The following is a 15,997-nucleotide window of genomic DNA, read 5'->3' on the forward strand; positions in this document are numbered from 1 at the left end:
TTCAATGTATTTAATGTCCTTTTTCAGGCTTTTCAATTCTCTTCATATGATTCCTTCACATCTTCAGTTAATTCCTAGGCCACACCTCGGGTCCTGTCTCCTCTGGTCAAAACCACTGGCTGAATTGACCCCAAGCGCAGCAGCTCATGAAGAGATAATGGGTGTGGCTCAGAAATCCCATCAAAAGCTGCCCTTGGATTGGTAGATACGCCATGGTAGGGATTGGGTTGGGTTATAAAGATGCCAAGAGGCCAGAGAAGAACAGCAGATTCCTGGAGCCTGCAGTTAGAAGCTGTTCCTTCCTGCTGGGATTCAGAGAGGCCCGCACAGCTGTCCACATCTGGTCCATCGAGATGGACCTCAGCACCCCACCATCGCTCCAGCGTCTGGCCATGCAGAGTCTGCTGAGCAACCCGTCCCTGGCCATCTCTGCCCTAGAGGATCTACCAGTGCTGCTGTTTCCTTCCCTCTTCCTGGAGGCATATGCCACAGGACTCACAGAGGTGCTGAAAGCCATGGTTCAGGCCTGGCCCTTCTACTGCCTTCCCCTGGGGGCCCTAGAAGAGTCACCTGACCTGAACACCTTCAAGGCTGTCTTGGATGGACTTGATCTGCTTCTGGCCAAGAAGGAGCGCTGCAGTCACTGCAAACTCCAAGTGCTCGATCTGCGGAGTGAGCACTGTCCAGATATCTGGACATTGGGGAACCCTTTCATGGACAAAATCTCCTGTCTAAACAACCTGACTGACCGCTTAAGAGCTCGTCGCCATTCGTGGAAGATGGAAGAACATTCCTTGACCATTGCCTTTGACCTGACCTTCAAAAAGAGCCCTCAGAACGAGCTCCAAACCTACCTGGTCCAGTGGGTAGGGGCTAGGAAAGAACGAGTCCAGCTCTGCTCAAGGAAGCTGAAGATTAGTTCTGACTGCATCTCTAATATCCTCATGGCTCTGCAGGTTGTGAGACTGGATTCCATCCAGGAACTGATCGTAAGTGAATTCAGTCGGCGAGGAACGATGCGTAAATTTGCACCTTTCCTGGGTAAGATGAGAAACCTTCAGGTCCTTCACATTTGCAAGGTGAATATCAGATTATCCACCTCCAATCGGAAGAATTCCTGGTATTCCTCCAAATTTGGGACATATCTAGGGCAGCTCCGACATCTGCAGGAGCTGCATGTGCATGGAGTCTTCTTTCTATATGGAAAGTTTACCGCTCTCTTCAGAAGCCTGACCACATTGCAAACCTTGTCTTTGAGTTCCTGTTTGCTGAAGGAAGAAGATCTGAGGTTTTTGTTCCAGGCCACCTGTACCAAGAAGCTCAAGCACCTGAGTCTGAGAAGTTTTTTCATGGGGTGCTTTAGTATTGAGACTCTGAGAAGCCTGCTGGAACAAGTGGCAGGCAGCCTGCAGACTCTGGCCCTGGAAGAGTGTGGCGTCACTGACGCCCAGCTCTTGGCCATCCTGCCCATTCTGAGCCAGTGCTCCCAGCTCAGCTTCTTCAGTTTCTTTGGAAATCAAATCTCCATGGCTACCCTGCAGATTCTTCTTAGCCACACAGCCCAGATGAGCCATTTGAGACGTGGGATCTATCCTGCTCCTCTGGAGAGCTATCGCCACGAAGATTGGTTCCTAGGGAATATTAACCCTGAGAGATTTGCTCAGGTTCAGACTGTATTGACACAGGTATTGAAAGACCTGGGAATAGCCCAGAAAGTCCTGATCTGTACCAAATTCTTTCATGTCTGGAACACGTGCCAGTTATATAGACTGCGGTCCAATGGTTCCTGGATGTTCACAGAAAAGAGTCTTCCTGACCTTTCTGCTCTGCCTTTGTAGTTGAGCAACTCTTTTTTCTCCTAGAAGCTCTTCTCAGCTTCAGAAATGAACGTTGGGAAGTAAGTGCTTTTTTCAGGGGACCAACTCCAAAGTTCACTGTGGAAGAAAGACAGGGCATCGGGTCCTGAGCTTCGCAGGTCAGTTGTATCTCTGGAGCCCCAAGGGTTTGAGTGTTCTTGGTTACAGGTGTCCTTTGTACACATCACCAGGAATATGGTGTGAAATCAGCCTGGAAAGAACTGGAACAAAATCTTATTTTTCTAAATGCTTGTGTGCAAAACTCTAAGTTGGTGGAAATACTTCTTCCCTATCGAAACTGTACTGTATGAACCAATCAAAAATAAAAACCAAAGAAAAGCCTGAGTAGAATGGTATCATTTCCCTACAATAAAGAATGAGACCATTGGGCGCCCAGAGTGTGGTTTTGTGGTAGAACGCTTGTCTAATATGCATGAAGCTCTGGGTTAAATTGCTTGGTTCCATATACACGGAAAAGCCCAAAGTGGTGATTTGGCTCAAGTGGTAGAGAACTGGCCTGTCGAGGACAGTGCCTGGTCCCTGAGGTCAGTATCTAGGACAGGAAAAATAAAAGAAAGGAAAGAAAGAGAAAACAATGATAATCTTGGTGATAGCTACTCAAAGAGTTGGAGATCTGAGAGTGACTGATGAGATGGCCACTTGACCAAATGTCCATATGACTTACTCCTCTTCAGTGGTTTGTGTTGTGTCTCAAGTGACATTTGAGTATCCTTGAGAAAAAGTGCCCAGGTACAGCCTGCAGGCCCACAGATCAAGTCTCCGTTTGGCATAAAAGAATGAATGGAAGAAAAGAGAGGAAGGCAGCCAGGAAAAAAGCATATAGGGTGAATCAAAGGGAGAAATGGGGAAGTCAGGAGGATAGGGAGTAAAGGAGGGAGAGGGAAGGAAAGACAGAGATAAATTTTCCTGGTGTCTTGATGGACGCTATAAGTTGGGCTGGCTGTTCTTTTGGTTCCTTTGTAGGAGCCAGTGGGCCGTCGGTTGGAATTTCTTCAGGAATGAGGGTACATGGATGGGAAAGCATTTGTGTTCAGTAAACACTGGGCTGTGTAGGTGAGATTTGAGGGGTACATGTGACCTGAGGCCACGCTGTAAGTCATCTGCAGTGCACTGAATCTGCAAGTGCTGTGACATGATCTTGTTTCTCCACATATTGTGTGCAAGCCCTCAATTCCGGGGGCAGCCCATTCCTGTGTATAATTTACTATACAATTAGCCAGTCAGTGTAGTTCTAGACCTGAAATTGAGAATGGTGATAAGGAGATTGGCGCTGATCCTCCCCACGCCCCCAGAAAATAAAGTCATAATGACCCAAGACACTGGAGATCTGGAGCAGAAGAGAAATGGATGGCCACAATGGCAGAAAGGCCTCCATTGTCCTAGAAGAGCAGAGGCAAAGAGATTAGCAGCTCTGACTCAGACAGGGACTTAGCCTCCCTTCCAGGGAAAGGGCAGAGTCTGTCCCTGTGTGTGCAGACCAGCCAGGACTGGAAATCAACCAGCAGACTAATGGAGCAGATGTTTGACAGAACTATCACCATCAATCTCATCATCGTCGTGGTAAAGGACTTCCCCTCCAATGCGGCCCTCTTCAACCTGAGGCATAACTGAGAGCCAGCCATTATTCAGTCCCACCCACCAGCCCATCTCTGCCTTAGCTGTGACTAGGCCATGTGAAAGAGTAGTCTGTCAGTGCCTCAAAAAACTAAACATAGAGCTCCCCTATGATGCAGCAATTCCACCAGTTGGCATTTACCCAATCGTCCAGAAACTAGGGCATACTAAATCCACTAGCACAACAATGTTCACTGCAGCACTATTTACCATAGCAAAGATATGGAACCAACCCAGATGTCCCTCAGTTGATGAGTGGATCAACAAGTTGTGGTATTTGTACACAGTGGAATTCGATGCTGCTGTCAGAAAGAATGACATCGCCCCATTTGTTAGGAAATGGAAAGACTTAGAAAAAACCATATTAAGTGAAGTAAGCCAGACTCAAAGGAACTTAGGCTCAATGGTTCCCCTCATTTGTCATAATCAGTAGAAACCTTGAGCTCACCTAGCAGAGATTCACAATAGAACAAAATCTAGATACATAAAGCCATATAGTATGAAGCTAAATGAAAGGACCTCTAGGATATAGAAACAGAAGCCATATAATGAGTGATTGTTGTCCTTAATGTACTCTGTTATCTCTCATCTCTTTTGCTGTCCCTTGGTTATCTCATACTGTTACACTATCTCACCTTTTTATCTGATATATAGGATATATTTGTATCTGACTATTTGAAATTGGATAGGGAAGGGGGGAAAACAAGATGACGGGTGGGGGTGAGGGGGGAGGGAAATGGGGACCAAGACATGTGAAAGGGTATCAATGTATGTGAATTAATGCACTGTCTATCTGGCAAATATCATGTAACCCTTCCACTAAGTACAATTTAAAAAAATGATAAAAAAGTGTTGCCTGTGGCAAAGGAGAGCTGCAGAGACCCTTCAGAGCCCTTCAGAGCTGGTGGTATCTCCTGGGCCAGCCAGCCCTGCTTGACCACTAAAGTGTGTTAGTGCCTCTGCCTTTAGTATGGTCCTGAGTCTCAGTAAATACTGACCATGTCCCTTCCCAATGGAGATCAAGGAGGGACAGGCATTTGGTGGCTCAGACAGCCTGGTGGAGCCTGCTGCCCCTTCTCTGGCCCAGCTTCTAAGCTAATGTAGATAGTAGTTGGGTTGCCAACTCTGCCAGTTAGAAGTGCTGTTCTTTGGGTCTCAGTGTCCCTCACAACCTCCACCCCCATCTTTGAGGGCTCCATGTTCTTCCTGGTTAAACAATATCCTTGTGTCAATTGGAGTTGCACATCCGGCCTGGGGCCCTGTCTACATAGGCCACCCTTCTGTGACAACAGTAGAAGAAATGGTCTGTGAGACAAAAGATTTTGTGATGTTAATCCTCAGACCCCAGAATCTCCACACTTCTTGTTTTGGTCCCTGAGTGCCAAGAAGATTGTGTTGTGGAAATCATTCAAGACTTGCTCAAGTGTAGTCTGGAAATCAGTATTAAAGGCCATCTACAGAAAATGCAATCATTAGGAAAATCCAAACTATTTCACCCACTCTGTATTCCAATATAGACTTGGAATGCAGAAGAATGAATTTCTACAGTGAAACCACTATGACCCAAAGCCCTGAACAAACATACACAAGGCCATCCTAAACTAAGACTAGATTAATGTGGTCAGGGGCTGGGCGCCCTCACCTGTAATTCTCCCTGCTCTAAAGGCTGACAAGTGAGGACTGAGGGTCAAAGCCAGCCAGGTCCATAAAGTCCATGAGATTCTCTCAACAAGTGGAGCTGTGGCTCAAGTGGTAGAGCGCTAGCTTTGAGTGAAATAGGACAGGGACAACGCTCAAGACCCCACACCAAAAACACTCAATGCAAAAAAAATAGAGGCTCTGGGTCATGTGACATGATTGTTCCCAACAGTTGTTGAAGGAAATCTGGTTTTTATGATCCAGGAACACTACAAACTCGCGAGGCATTAAACTAGAAGTTGTGGATCAGATAAAAAATTCATTCATCTTGGAATCTCAGTCCTTGCTTAATCATCACATAAGATCTTTTTATTATTTATATGTGTACATATTTATGTATTTATGGACATGAGGCTTGAATTGAGCCACAGCACACCTTGTGGGTTTCTGGTGGCACCTTGGTGATAAGAATCTCATGGATATACCTGCCTGGGCTGTTTTGAACCTTGATCCTCAGATCTCACCCTTCCCAGTTGCCTGGCAAAAATCCATTTTGAGTGGCTCACCGGGCACTAAAGTCGGTGAGACCCTTTCCTCCATTAAAAACCAGAAAACTAGAAATATTGCTGTGGTTCCAGGGATAGGGTGGTAGCTGTGAGCTAAAGAGCTCAGGGACAGCGCCCAGCCCTAGAATTCCAGTCCCACATTCTACAAAAAAAGAGAGAAAAATATCTTTCCATCAGAAAGTGTTGACGGGAAGGGATACAGAAGAGGAAGTAGATTCCAATGTAGGAATTAATCTCGATTGAGACATAAAATCAAATGCTATTGCTGGTATCTGAAAAGTTCAGAGTATAATCTGGGCAGATGTGACCCACTCATCTCCCAGAGGGTGGATCTGGTCTTTTTGATATTTCCTGAGAGCAAGAAAATTCTTTCTTCTTGTCCAAGTGTTCGGGATAACCAACCTCAATATCTAAAGCCAGTTCAAATGCAATCAAACAACTGCCACTCAAGGCCACATTTCCCTTCCTCTTCTAGAAGAAATACTGACTTCCAGAGCACTGAGGTACTGCTTCCCCACCCCACCCCACTCCAAAAAAAAAAAAGAAAATAAAGAAAGAGTCTCACAGAGATCTGGTAGATCCTTCCTTTAATTATACCAGACAACAGGCTGAGTGCAGAGGAGGGAAGTCTGAAGCTAGTCTAGCAGGGACAGCTGTGAGTTGCTGTCTTTGAAAGTTTGGAAATGTTTTTTGTTTGTGTTTTTTTTGTTGTTGTGAAAGCGATGTCCAGAGTAACTAGAGTTTCACGATTCAAGTGATGAAAGCATTTCTTTTTGCACGGTATCACCCCCTCCTGGACTCTCTTCCCATTTTCCCCTTACAGATTCCCCTCTCCACCGAAGTATGAGGTTCATTTCCAAAACAGAATCATTGATGAACTGGGTCACCTTTTTTCCTCATTGTTTCTGTGCTTCCCTTCCCTTCCCGAAACAAACATTTATCAGACAAAGGGTAGAGAAATAAAAAACAGTGGCAAAATGAAGAAACCATGGGTGGGAGGAAATGATATGTAAATGGCACAAAATGGTTCAGGGTGCCTTTTTTAAAGGCTTTCTAATTCCATATGACTGTGACATGCCATTGTCATGGATGGAGGATAGAATTCCAGTTTGTGCAATCACCATAATTCTTTCATCCACTGATGGGTACCAGGGTTGATTCCATATCCTTGTAATGGTAATAGACTGCCCAGAAACTTGAAGCCCCCGGGAAGGATCACCGGAGGCCAGAGATCAATGCAAACTGCAATGAGTCGTTTATTGACGAGCTCGAGCACGGGTCCTTGTGCACTGATAATCGAATGCAGACCAAAGGCCCCGAGCACAAAATTACAGCACCTTTTGTACATTCATTGGTAGAGGGAAGGCCCCAGCAAGCATTAGTAACAAATCGATACACCAGGCGGGAAAATTCATACCAAAGTTCTAGCAATGATTGGTGCGACACAAAGTGGGAAAGGGGCCGAGGCTAATCATTGGTCAGGCTAGTGGGCTGTCATGCTTTGAACTGATTGGACAGAGCCCCTATGGTGATTCTAGGAGGATGGTTTTATCTCCATGGTAAAGGGCTTGCGATTGCCCTAGTTTGCTGACCCCTGCAAGTCCGACCTTGTAGGTTCCAGATGGCCCTTGAAACCCCAGGCCTAGGTGGAGGGTCTGGAATGTGTAATCTCCCTACCAGAGGGTAACTCGTGCTCCAGATCCGGGAGTGTCTAGGGCCCAAGGGCGAGTGGATGGTTGTAGATTAGTCATGAGAACTGCTGTTACCTTCCTCAAGGTTATAGCAAGCAAGTATATAGAAGCACAAAAGCAAGTTAAAGAAAATACAAATTCAATACAAATTCAAAAATGCAAATGGTTCATCAAAATATAGATACCTATTTTTCTTCGATCCTCAGTAAAGGATGCTGTCATAAGCACAGCTGTCCTGTGTCTGCATTGTGGTGCAGCACTAGGGTGTTTGCCAGGACCTTTTGTTAAAGAAATTGTCTTTCTTCCATCTGTGTTTCTGGCTCCCTTATCAAATGTTAGCTCAAGTCCTGTGCATTGATTTCTGATTCTGTTATTTTATTCCAGTAGTCCTCTGGCCTATTTTTGTGCCAATACCAAACTGATTTTATCACTGTAGCTTTGAAATAGGCTTTGAAACTTGGTATTGATAATCCTCCAGCACTGATCTTCCTCTAAGGAATATTCTTGCTATTCTGCATCTTTGGGTATTTCATATGAATTTTGGGATGGCTTCTTCTATATTATTGTAGAATATTGTTGAGATTTTGATAGTATTGCATGAATGTACACATAGTTTTTTTTCCATATTGCCATTATCATGAGGTGGATGCAGGCCTTTCCATTTCCTTCAATCTGTTTCAATATCCTTTTTCAGGCTTTTAAATTGTCATCATCTTCATTTAATTCCTAGGTCACACCTTTAGTCCTGTCTCTTCTGCTCAAAACCACTGTTTGAATTGACCCCAAGCGCAGCAGCTCATGAAGAGATAATGGGTGTGGCTCAGAAATCCCATCAAAAGCTGCCCTTGGATTGGTAGATACGCCATGGTAGGGATAGGGTTGGGTTATAAAGATGCCAAGAGGCCAGAGAAGAACAACAGATTCCTGGAGCCTGCAGTTAGAGCCTGTTCCTTCCTGCTGGGATTCAGAGAGGCCTGCACAGCTGTCCACATCTGGTCCATCGAGATGGACCTCAGCACCCCACCATCGCTCCAGCATCTGGCCATGCAGAGTCTGCTGAGCAACCAGTCCCTGGCCATCTCTGCCCTAGAGGATCTACCAGTGCTGCTGTTTCCTTCCCTCTTCCTGGAGGCATATGCCACAGGACTCACAGAGGGGCTGAAAGCCATAGTTCAGGCCTGGCCCTTTTACTGCCTTCCCCTGGGAGACGTAAAAAAGTCACCAGACCTGAACACCTTCAAGGCTGTCTTGGGTGGACTTGATCTGCTTCTGGCCAAGAAGGAGCGCTCCAGTCACTGCAAACTACAAGTACTCAATCTGCGGAAAGAGCACCCAGGTATCTGGACATTGGGGTACCCCACCATGGCCAAGATCTCCTATCTAAATGACCTGACTGACAACGTAAGAGCTAGCTGCCATTCATGGAAGATGGAAGAACATCCCTTGACCATTGCCTTCGACCTGACCATCAACGTGCACTCCCAGAATGAACTCCAAACCTACCTGCTCCAGTGGGCCTGGGCTAGGAAAGAACGAGTCCAGCTCTGCTCAAGGAAGCTGCAGATTCGTTCTGACTGCACCTGTAGTATCCTCATGGCTCTGAACGTGGTGAAGCTGGATTCCATCCAGGAACTGATCGTGAGTGAATTAATTTATGACGGAACCATGCAAAAATTGGGTCCTTTCCTGGGTCAGATGAAGAACCTTCAGATCTTCCACATCTGCAAAGTAGCTGTCAGATTAGCCAAAGCTACTCACAATACCTGGTATTTCTCCCAATTTGGGGCCTTTCTAGGGCAGCTGCAACATCTGCAGGAACTGCACGTTCATTCTGTCTTCTTTATACGTGGAACATTCATTGCTATGGTCAGGAGCCTGACAACATTGCAAACCCTGTCTTTGAGCTCCTGTTTCCTGGAGGAAGGAGATCTGAGTCTTCTGATCCGGTGTAATTGTAGCAAGAAGCTCAAGAACCTGAGACTGAGAAATATTTTAATGGGCAAATTCAGTCCTGAGCCCCTGAGAAGCCTGCTGGAGCACTTGGCAGGCAGCCTGCAGACTCTGGCCCTGGAGGACTGTGCCATCAATGATGGTGACCTCTTGGTCATCCTGCCTGCCCTGATCCAGTGCTCTAAGCTCAGAGGTTTTAGTTTCTATGGAAACCACATTTCCATGGCTGCCCTGAAGATGCTTCTTTGCCACACAGCCAAGATGAGCCATTTGAGACTAGGGATCTATCCTGCGCCTCAGGAGAGTTATAACGATGAAGATTGTTTTTTTTGGAACATTAATCCTGAGAGGTTTGCACGGGTTTGTACTCTGTTGATACCGGTACTGAAAGACATGGGGATAACCCAGAAGGTCCAGATCTGTGCCCACTACTGTGATGTGAGGGATATATGCCACTTTTATAGGCTGTTGCCCCATGATTCCTGGGTGGTCACAGAGGAGTGTCTTCCTGAGCTTTCTGCCCTGGCATTGTAGTCAAGTGCCTTTCTGCATGCTTGTGTGCAAACCTGTAAGTTGTGGGATAACTCCTTGCTATCTAAACTGTACTGTATGAACCAATCAAAAATAAAAACCAAAGAAAAGCATGTGCAGAATGGTGTCATTTCCCAAGAGTCCAGAATGAGAGTGTTGGCTGTGGGTACAATCCTAGCTACTCAAGAAGGTCAAGATCTGAGTTAATGCTCAGGTCTCCACTTGAAGAAAAATCCATGTGATATCCTAGAACTCCATGATTTCTGTGTTGTGTCTCAAGTGGTAGAATACTATCCTTGAGAAAATGCAGCTCGGGTACAGCCGCCAGTGCCTGAGTTCAAGTCTCACTTCAGCACAAAAGAATGGCTGGAAGAAAAGGGAGGAATGCAGCCAGGAGAACAACATACAGGGTGGGATGGAGAGAGGACTGGGTAGGGAAGGTCAAAAGGGAAGGTAAAATTTCCTGCTGTCTTGGTGTCTGCTGTAAGTTGGGCTGGCTGTTCTTTTTGACTCTTTTTCATGCCTAGCCCAATGGGTCATCTATTGGAATTTCTTCAGGAATGAGGGGATGTAGCTGGGAAAGCATTTGTGTTGACCCTCAGACCCCAGAATCTCCACACTTCTTGTTTTGGTCGCTGAGTGCCAAGAAGATTGTGTTGTGGAAATCATTCAAGATTTGGGGGTTGCTCAAGTGTAGTCTGGAAATCAGTATTAAAGGCCATCTACAGAATATGCAATCGATAGGAAAATCTGAACTATTTCTCCCACTCTGATTGCAAATACAGACTTGGAATGCAGAAGAATGAATTTCTACAGTGAAACCACTATGACCGAAAGCCCTGAACAAACATACACAAGGCCATCCTAAACTAAGACTAGATTAATGTGGTCATGGGCTGGGCGCTCTCACTTGTAATTCTCCCTGCTCTAAAGGCTGACAAGTGAGGATTGAGGGTCAAAGCCAGCAAGGTCTATAAAGTCCATGAGATTCTCTCAACAAGTGGAGCTGTGGCTCAAGTGGTAGAGTGCTAGCTTTGAGTGAAATAGGACAGGGACAACGCTCAAGACCCCACACCAAAAACACTCAATGCAAAAAAAATAGAGGCTCTGGGTCATGTGACATGATTGTTCCCAACAGTTGTTGAAGGAAATCTGGTTTTTATGATCCAGGAACACTACAGACTCGCGAGGCATTAAACTAGAAGTCGTGGATCAGATAAAAAATTCATTCATCTTGGAATCTCAGTTCTTGCTTAATCATCACATAAGATCTTTTTATTATTTATATGTGTACATATTTATGTATTTATGGACATGAGGCTTGAATTGAAGACCTGGTCGTTGTCCCTGAGGTCATCAGCTCAAGGCTAGCACTGTACCACTTGAGCCACAGCACACCTTGTGGGTTTCTGGTGGCACCTTGGTGATAAGAATCTCATGGATATACCTGCCTGGGCTGTTTTGAACCTTGATCCTCAGATCTCACCCTCCTCTAGGATATTGAAACAAAAGCCATATAATGAATGATTGTTGTCCTTAATGTACTATGTTATCTCTCATCTCCTTTGCTGTCCCTTGGGTATCTCATATTGATACAGTATCTCACTTTGCTATATGATATATTGAATTTATTTGTATTTGGTTATTTGAAATTTGATAGGGAAGTGGGAAAACCAAGACGGGGGGTGGAGGGTGGGGTGGGGGGAGGGTAATGGGTACCAAGACATGTGAAAGGGTATCAATGTATGTGAATTAATGCACCTTCTATGTGGCAAATATCACGTAACCCTTTTATTAATTACAATAAATAATAATAATAATAATAATAAAGCATCTCATGGATATACCTGCCTGGGCTGTTTTGAACCTGGATCCTCAGATCTCACCCTCCTCATTTGCCTGGCAAAAATCCATTTTGAGTGGCTCACATTGGTTAACACGTAGCAACTCAGTAAGCTGAGACCTAAGGATCTTGATTTGAAGCCTGCCCTGTGAGGAAACATTCCTTTCCTTATTTGTAGTTAGCTTTAATTGTGTTCTTTCTTTTCATTTGTATTTAATTGCCAGGTGATGTAAAGGTGTGACAGTTGTCATTGTGAGGTAGTAGGTACTTGTTTTCTATTGTTGGTGGCGGTGGTGGGGCTTGAACTCTGAGCCTGGCCTCTATCCCTGAGCGCGGTGGTGAGGCTTGAACTCTGGGCCTGGCCTCTATCCCTGAGCTCACAAGCTCAAGGCTAGGGATCTACCATTGAGTCACCAAGCCGCATGTGGTTTTCTGGTGGTTAGTTGGAGATAAGAGTCTCACTGAATTAAGTCTTGGGCTAGCTTTCAACCATGATTCACACATCTCAGCCTCCTGATTAGCTAGAATTACTGTCACGAGCCACTGGTTCCTGGCTACATTACTTCTTATACACATACTCATTCTGATGGGTTTTTTTTCCCTCCCAGTTTTTCTCCTCACACCCCCTCCCAGTCATCTAGTTTTCCCCCTTAATTTCCCTATTTCAAATAAATTAGCTTATATGCAGTATACCAGGCACAAATTCAGCTACACTGACCATATGATATATATCATAAGGAGAAAGAGCAAACCAAACAAACAAACACAACCAGAAGAAAACAAAGGAATACCTGTAATTCCAGGTAATCAGGAGGCTGAGATCTGTGGATCATGGTTCCAAGCCAGCCCAGGCACTAAAGTCAGTGAGACCCTTTCCTCCATTAAAAACCAGAAAACTAGAAATATTGCTGTGGTTCCAGGGATAGGGTGGTAGCCGTGCGCTAAAGAGCTCAGGGACAGCGCGCAGCCCTAGAATTCCAGTCCCACAATCTACAAAAAAAGAGAGAAAAATATCTTTCCATCAGAAAGTGTTGACAGGAAGGGATAGAGAAGAGGAAGTAGATTCCAATGTAGGAAATAATCTCGATTGAGACATAAAATCAAATGCTATTGCGGGTATCTGAAAAGTTCAGAGTATAATCTGGGCAGATGTGACCCACACATCTCCCAGAGGGTGGATCTGGTCTTTTTGACATTTCCTGAGAGCAAGAATATTCTTTTTGCTTCTCCAAGTTTTCGGGATAACCAACCTCAATATCTAAAGCCTGTTCAAATGCAATCAAAGTGTAGAGATGAAAAAGTACTACCCCCAGACCCAAAATTATTCCCCTTCAGTAAGCAGAATAAAAGAATAAAAAAACCCTCTGCTTTGAAAAATCTCCAAGGACCCAAAGGCTGAATAAACAGGAACTTCTGGACCTTAGTCAGCCATTGTCCACACAGGCGTCCATAAGCTCCAGGAACTAACCTATTTTGTGTCAAAATTAGACTGCACGTATAGCATTGTATAGCATTTGTTTCCCAAACCATAAAACTCCTCTTTGACAGTTGAATGGGACCCAACTGGAGTGAGAACTTGCCCTCAGTTTCCACCTGCCTGGGAAGCTCTCTAATCCCTATCTTATCTCACTGGACCACCTGATGGGTGTGAACCTGTGATTTTTGCCTTTAAAAAGACTGTAAACCCTGACTGTCAACTTCTCCCCCCACCTCAGTGCCTCACTGCCTTGGGGTGCGCGTGGATGGGTTCCCTGCCTGGCATGTAACCCGCAATAAACCTTGCTTTTGCATTTCGGATGTCTCTATCTTGGTGGTTTTCTTTGCGGACCCTGTCTCAGGGCACAACATTTTGGCGCCCAACGTGGGGCCATGTCCGGGATCCCCCAGGAACCCCATCGGGACCCTCTGAAGCCTGGAAGGTTTGTTGCTCATTAACCGGTAAGAGCGCTCGCTGTTTGTCTGTGTGTGTGTGTTGTTGCTGTTTTCACTTCCACCTTGTAGCGGTCGATGGGTCGCATTTGTCTTTGCAGGCTCTCACTGGGATAGACGTGTCCAGACAGTGATCCTGGAGGAAACAGGAGACATCCCGATCCCCACTCTGGGCAAAGGGTCTTTGGACCCCAAGCCCTGTGGGGGCACCGAAGAGGTGTCCATCTGGTTTGACACACTGAGTGGAGTCTGTTTGGCAGCTCCAGAGTGAGAGTAAGGGGGTGCCGTTTGGTCCCGGGAACTTTCTGTGAAATTTGTCTCTTTGAATCTGTTGGTTGTTACCTGTTGTGTGTTTGTCTCTAGCCCACTTAAAGCCTAGTTCATAATCTTCTATTTCCCACCTCCAAAACTCCCTTAGTTCCTTGGCTGAAGTAGTTACGCAAAACAGGAGAGGACTAAATTGATTATTTCTACAGCAGAAGGGCCTCTGTGCAGTCCTTGGTAAAGAACACTGTTTTTATGCAGATCACTCAGGGGTAGTTAAACAAACAATGACCAAGGTTAGGGAAGGTTTGCAGAAATGGAAAAAAGAACTAGAAGCCCACCAAAGCTGGTTTAAAGCTTGGTATAGTAAATCTCCCTGATTCACCACTCTCACGTCTAGTCTAGACCCCTAGTGATATTTTTACTTTTACTAACTTTTGGAACTTGTATTCTTAATAAGCTTGTGCAATTTATGAAAGAGAGACTAGGAACCATTCAGTTAATGGTCCAGAGATGCTACTTCCCTGCAGGTGAAACAACTCAGGAAAATGATTTCATAGAATAGGAGCCAAGGTTGGCTCCTATGGAACAAAGGCAGGGGGGAATGTGGAGATGAAAAATAACTACCCCCAGACCCAAAATTATTCCCCTTCAGAAAGCAGAATAAAAGAATAATAATTTAAAAAAAAAACCTCCGATTCGAAAAATCTCCAAGGACCCAAAGGCTGAATAAACAGGAACTTCTAGACCTTAGTCCGCCATTGTCCACACAGGTGTCCATAAGCTCCAGGAACTAACCTATTTTGTGTCAAAATTATACTGCACATATAGCATTGTATAGCATTTGTTTCCCAAACCATAAAACTACTCTCTGAGAGTTGAATGGGACCCAGCTGGAGTGAGAACTTGCCCTCAGTTTCCACCTGCCTGGGAAGCTCTCTAATCCCTATCTTATCTCACTGGACCACCTGATGGGTGTAAACCTGTGATTTTTGCCTTTAAAAGACTGTAAACCCTGACTGTCAACTTCTCTCCCCACCTCACTGCCTAACTGCCTTGGGGTGCGCGTGGACAGAGTTCCCTGCCTGGCATGTAACCCGCAATAAACCTTGCTTTTGCATTTCGGACATCTCTATCTTGGTGGTTTTCTTTGCGGACCCCGTCTCAGGGCACAACACAAACAACTGCGACTCGAGGCCACATTTCCCTTCCTGTTCTAGAAGAAATACTGACTTCCAGAGCACTGAGGTACTGCTTCCCCGTCTTCCCCCCAAAAGAAAGAAAGAGTCTCACAGAGATCTGGTAGATCCTTCCTTTAATTATACCAGACAACAGGCTGAGTGCAGAGGAGGGAAGTCTGAAGCTAGTCTAGCAGGGACAGCTGTGAGTTGCTGTCTTTGAAAGTTTGGAAATGTTTTTTATTTGTGTTTTTTTTGTTGTTGTGAAAGCGATGTCCAGAGTAACTGGAGTTTCACGATTCAAGTGATGAAAGCATTTCTTTTTGCACGGTATCACCCCCTCCTGGACTCTCTTCCCATTTTCCCCTTACAGATTCCCCTCTCCACCAAAGTATGAGGTTCATTTCCAAAACAGAATCATTGATGAACTGGATCTCCTCTTTTTTCTCATTGATTCTGTGCTTCCCTTCCCTTCCTGAAACAAACATTTATCAGACAAAGGGTAGAGAAATAAAAAACAGTGGCAAAATGAATAAACCGCGGGGTGGGGGCGAGGAAATGTAAATGGCACAAAAGAAAACAACCCTTTTCTTTGCGATGTTTGGCGTTCATTTCAAGAATTGAGTCTTTAATTTGGTTTATTGTTGTGCTTGAATGACAGCCTGGGTGCTGTCACTGAGCTCCTTTTTCTCTTGGCTACCTCGCTATTATTTGGTGCCATTATACCCCTGCTGGGGTTTGAGAGGTTAAATGGAAATAAGAATCTCCTGGGGATTTTTCTACTCAAGCATGCTTACAACAGACACCAGCCATGTGAGTAGCTAGGGTTCCAGGCAAGAGACACCAGCCACCAGTTCAATATTTGTCATTTTATATTGTCATGAGGCCCTGGGAAATTGTCCAAAAAATCATTCTT

At 45.1% G+C, this 15,997-nt stretch overlaps 2 protein-coding genes across 2 annotated transcripts; both read left to right on the forward strand.

Moving 5' to 3' along the window:
- Positions 1–212: 212 nt before the first annotated feature.
- On the forward strand, positions 213–1,838 carry LOC150042132 (PRAME family member 8-like). Its single transcript, XM_090325214.1, has one exon. It carries the CDS (start codon positions 213–215, stop codon positions 1,836–1,838), a length of 1,626 nt encoding a protein of 541 aa, XP_090181340.1.
- Positions 1,839–8,250: 6,412 nt separating this feature from the next.
- Positions 8,251–13,910, forward strand: LOC150042133 (PRAME family member 8-like). Its single transcript, XM_090325215.1, has 3 exons — positions 8,251–9,774; positions 13,549–13,648; positions 13,741–13,910. Exons 1-3 carry the CDS (start codon positions 8,251–8,253, stop codon positions 13,908–13,910), a joined length of 1,794 nt encoding a protein of 597 aa, XP_090181341.1.
- Positions 13,911–15,997: the final 2,087 nt, after the last annotated feature.

Source organism: Megascapheus bottae, chromosome 37, assembly GCF_031878675.1.
Source record: "Megascapheus bottae isolate mThoBot1 chromosome 37, mThoBot2.hap1, whole genome shotgun sequence".
NCBI classification, from domain to species: domain Eukaryota; kingdom Metazoa; phylum Chordata; class Mammalia; order Rodentia; family Geomyidae; genus Megascapheus; species Megascapheus bottae.

Bases quoted from the DNA above. Each gene is read 5' to 3' on its own strand.
- LOC150042133 (XM_090325215.1), top strand. From the start codon at position 8,251: ATGGTAGGGATAGGGTTGGGTTATAAAGATGCCAAGAGGCCAGAGAAG. The intron at 9,775-13,548 runs GTGAGGGATATA...ACCCTGTCTCAG, and splicing joins TCTGTGCCCACTACTGTGAT to GGCACAACATTTTGGCGCCC. The intron at 13,649-13,740 runs GTAAGAGCGCTC...TTGTCTTTGCAG, and splicing joins GGTTTGTTGCTCATTAACCG to GCTCTCACTGGGATAGACGT.
- LOC150042132 (XM_090325214.1), top strand. From the start codon at position 213: ATGGTAGGGATTGGGTTGGGTTATAAAGATGCCAAGAGGCCAGAGAAG.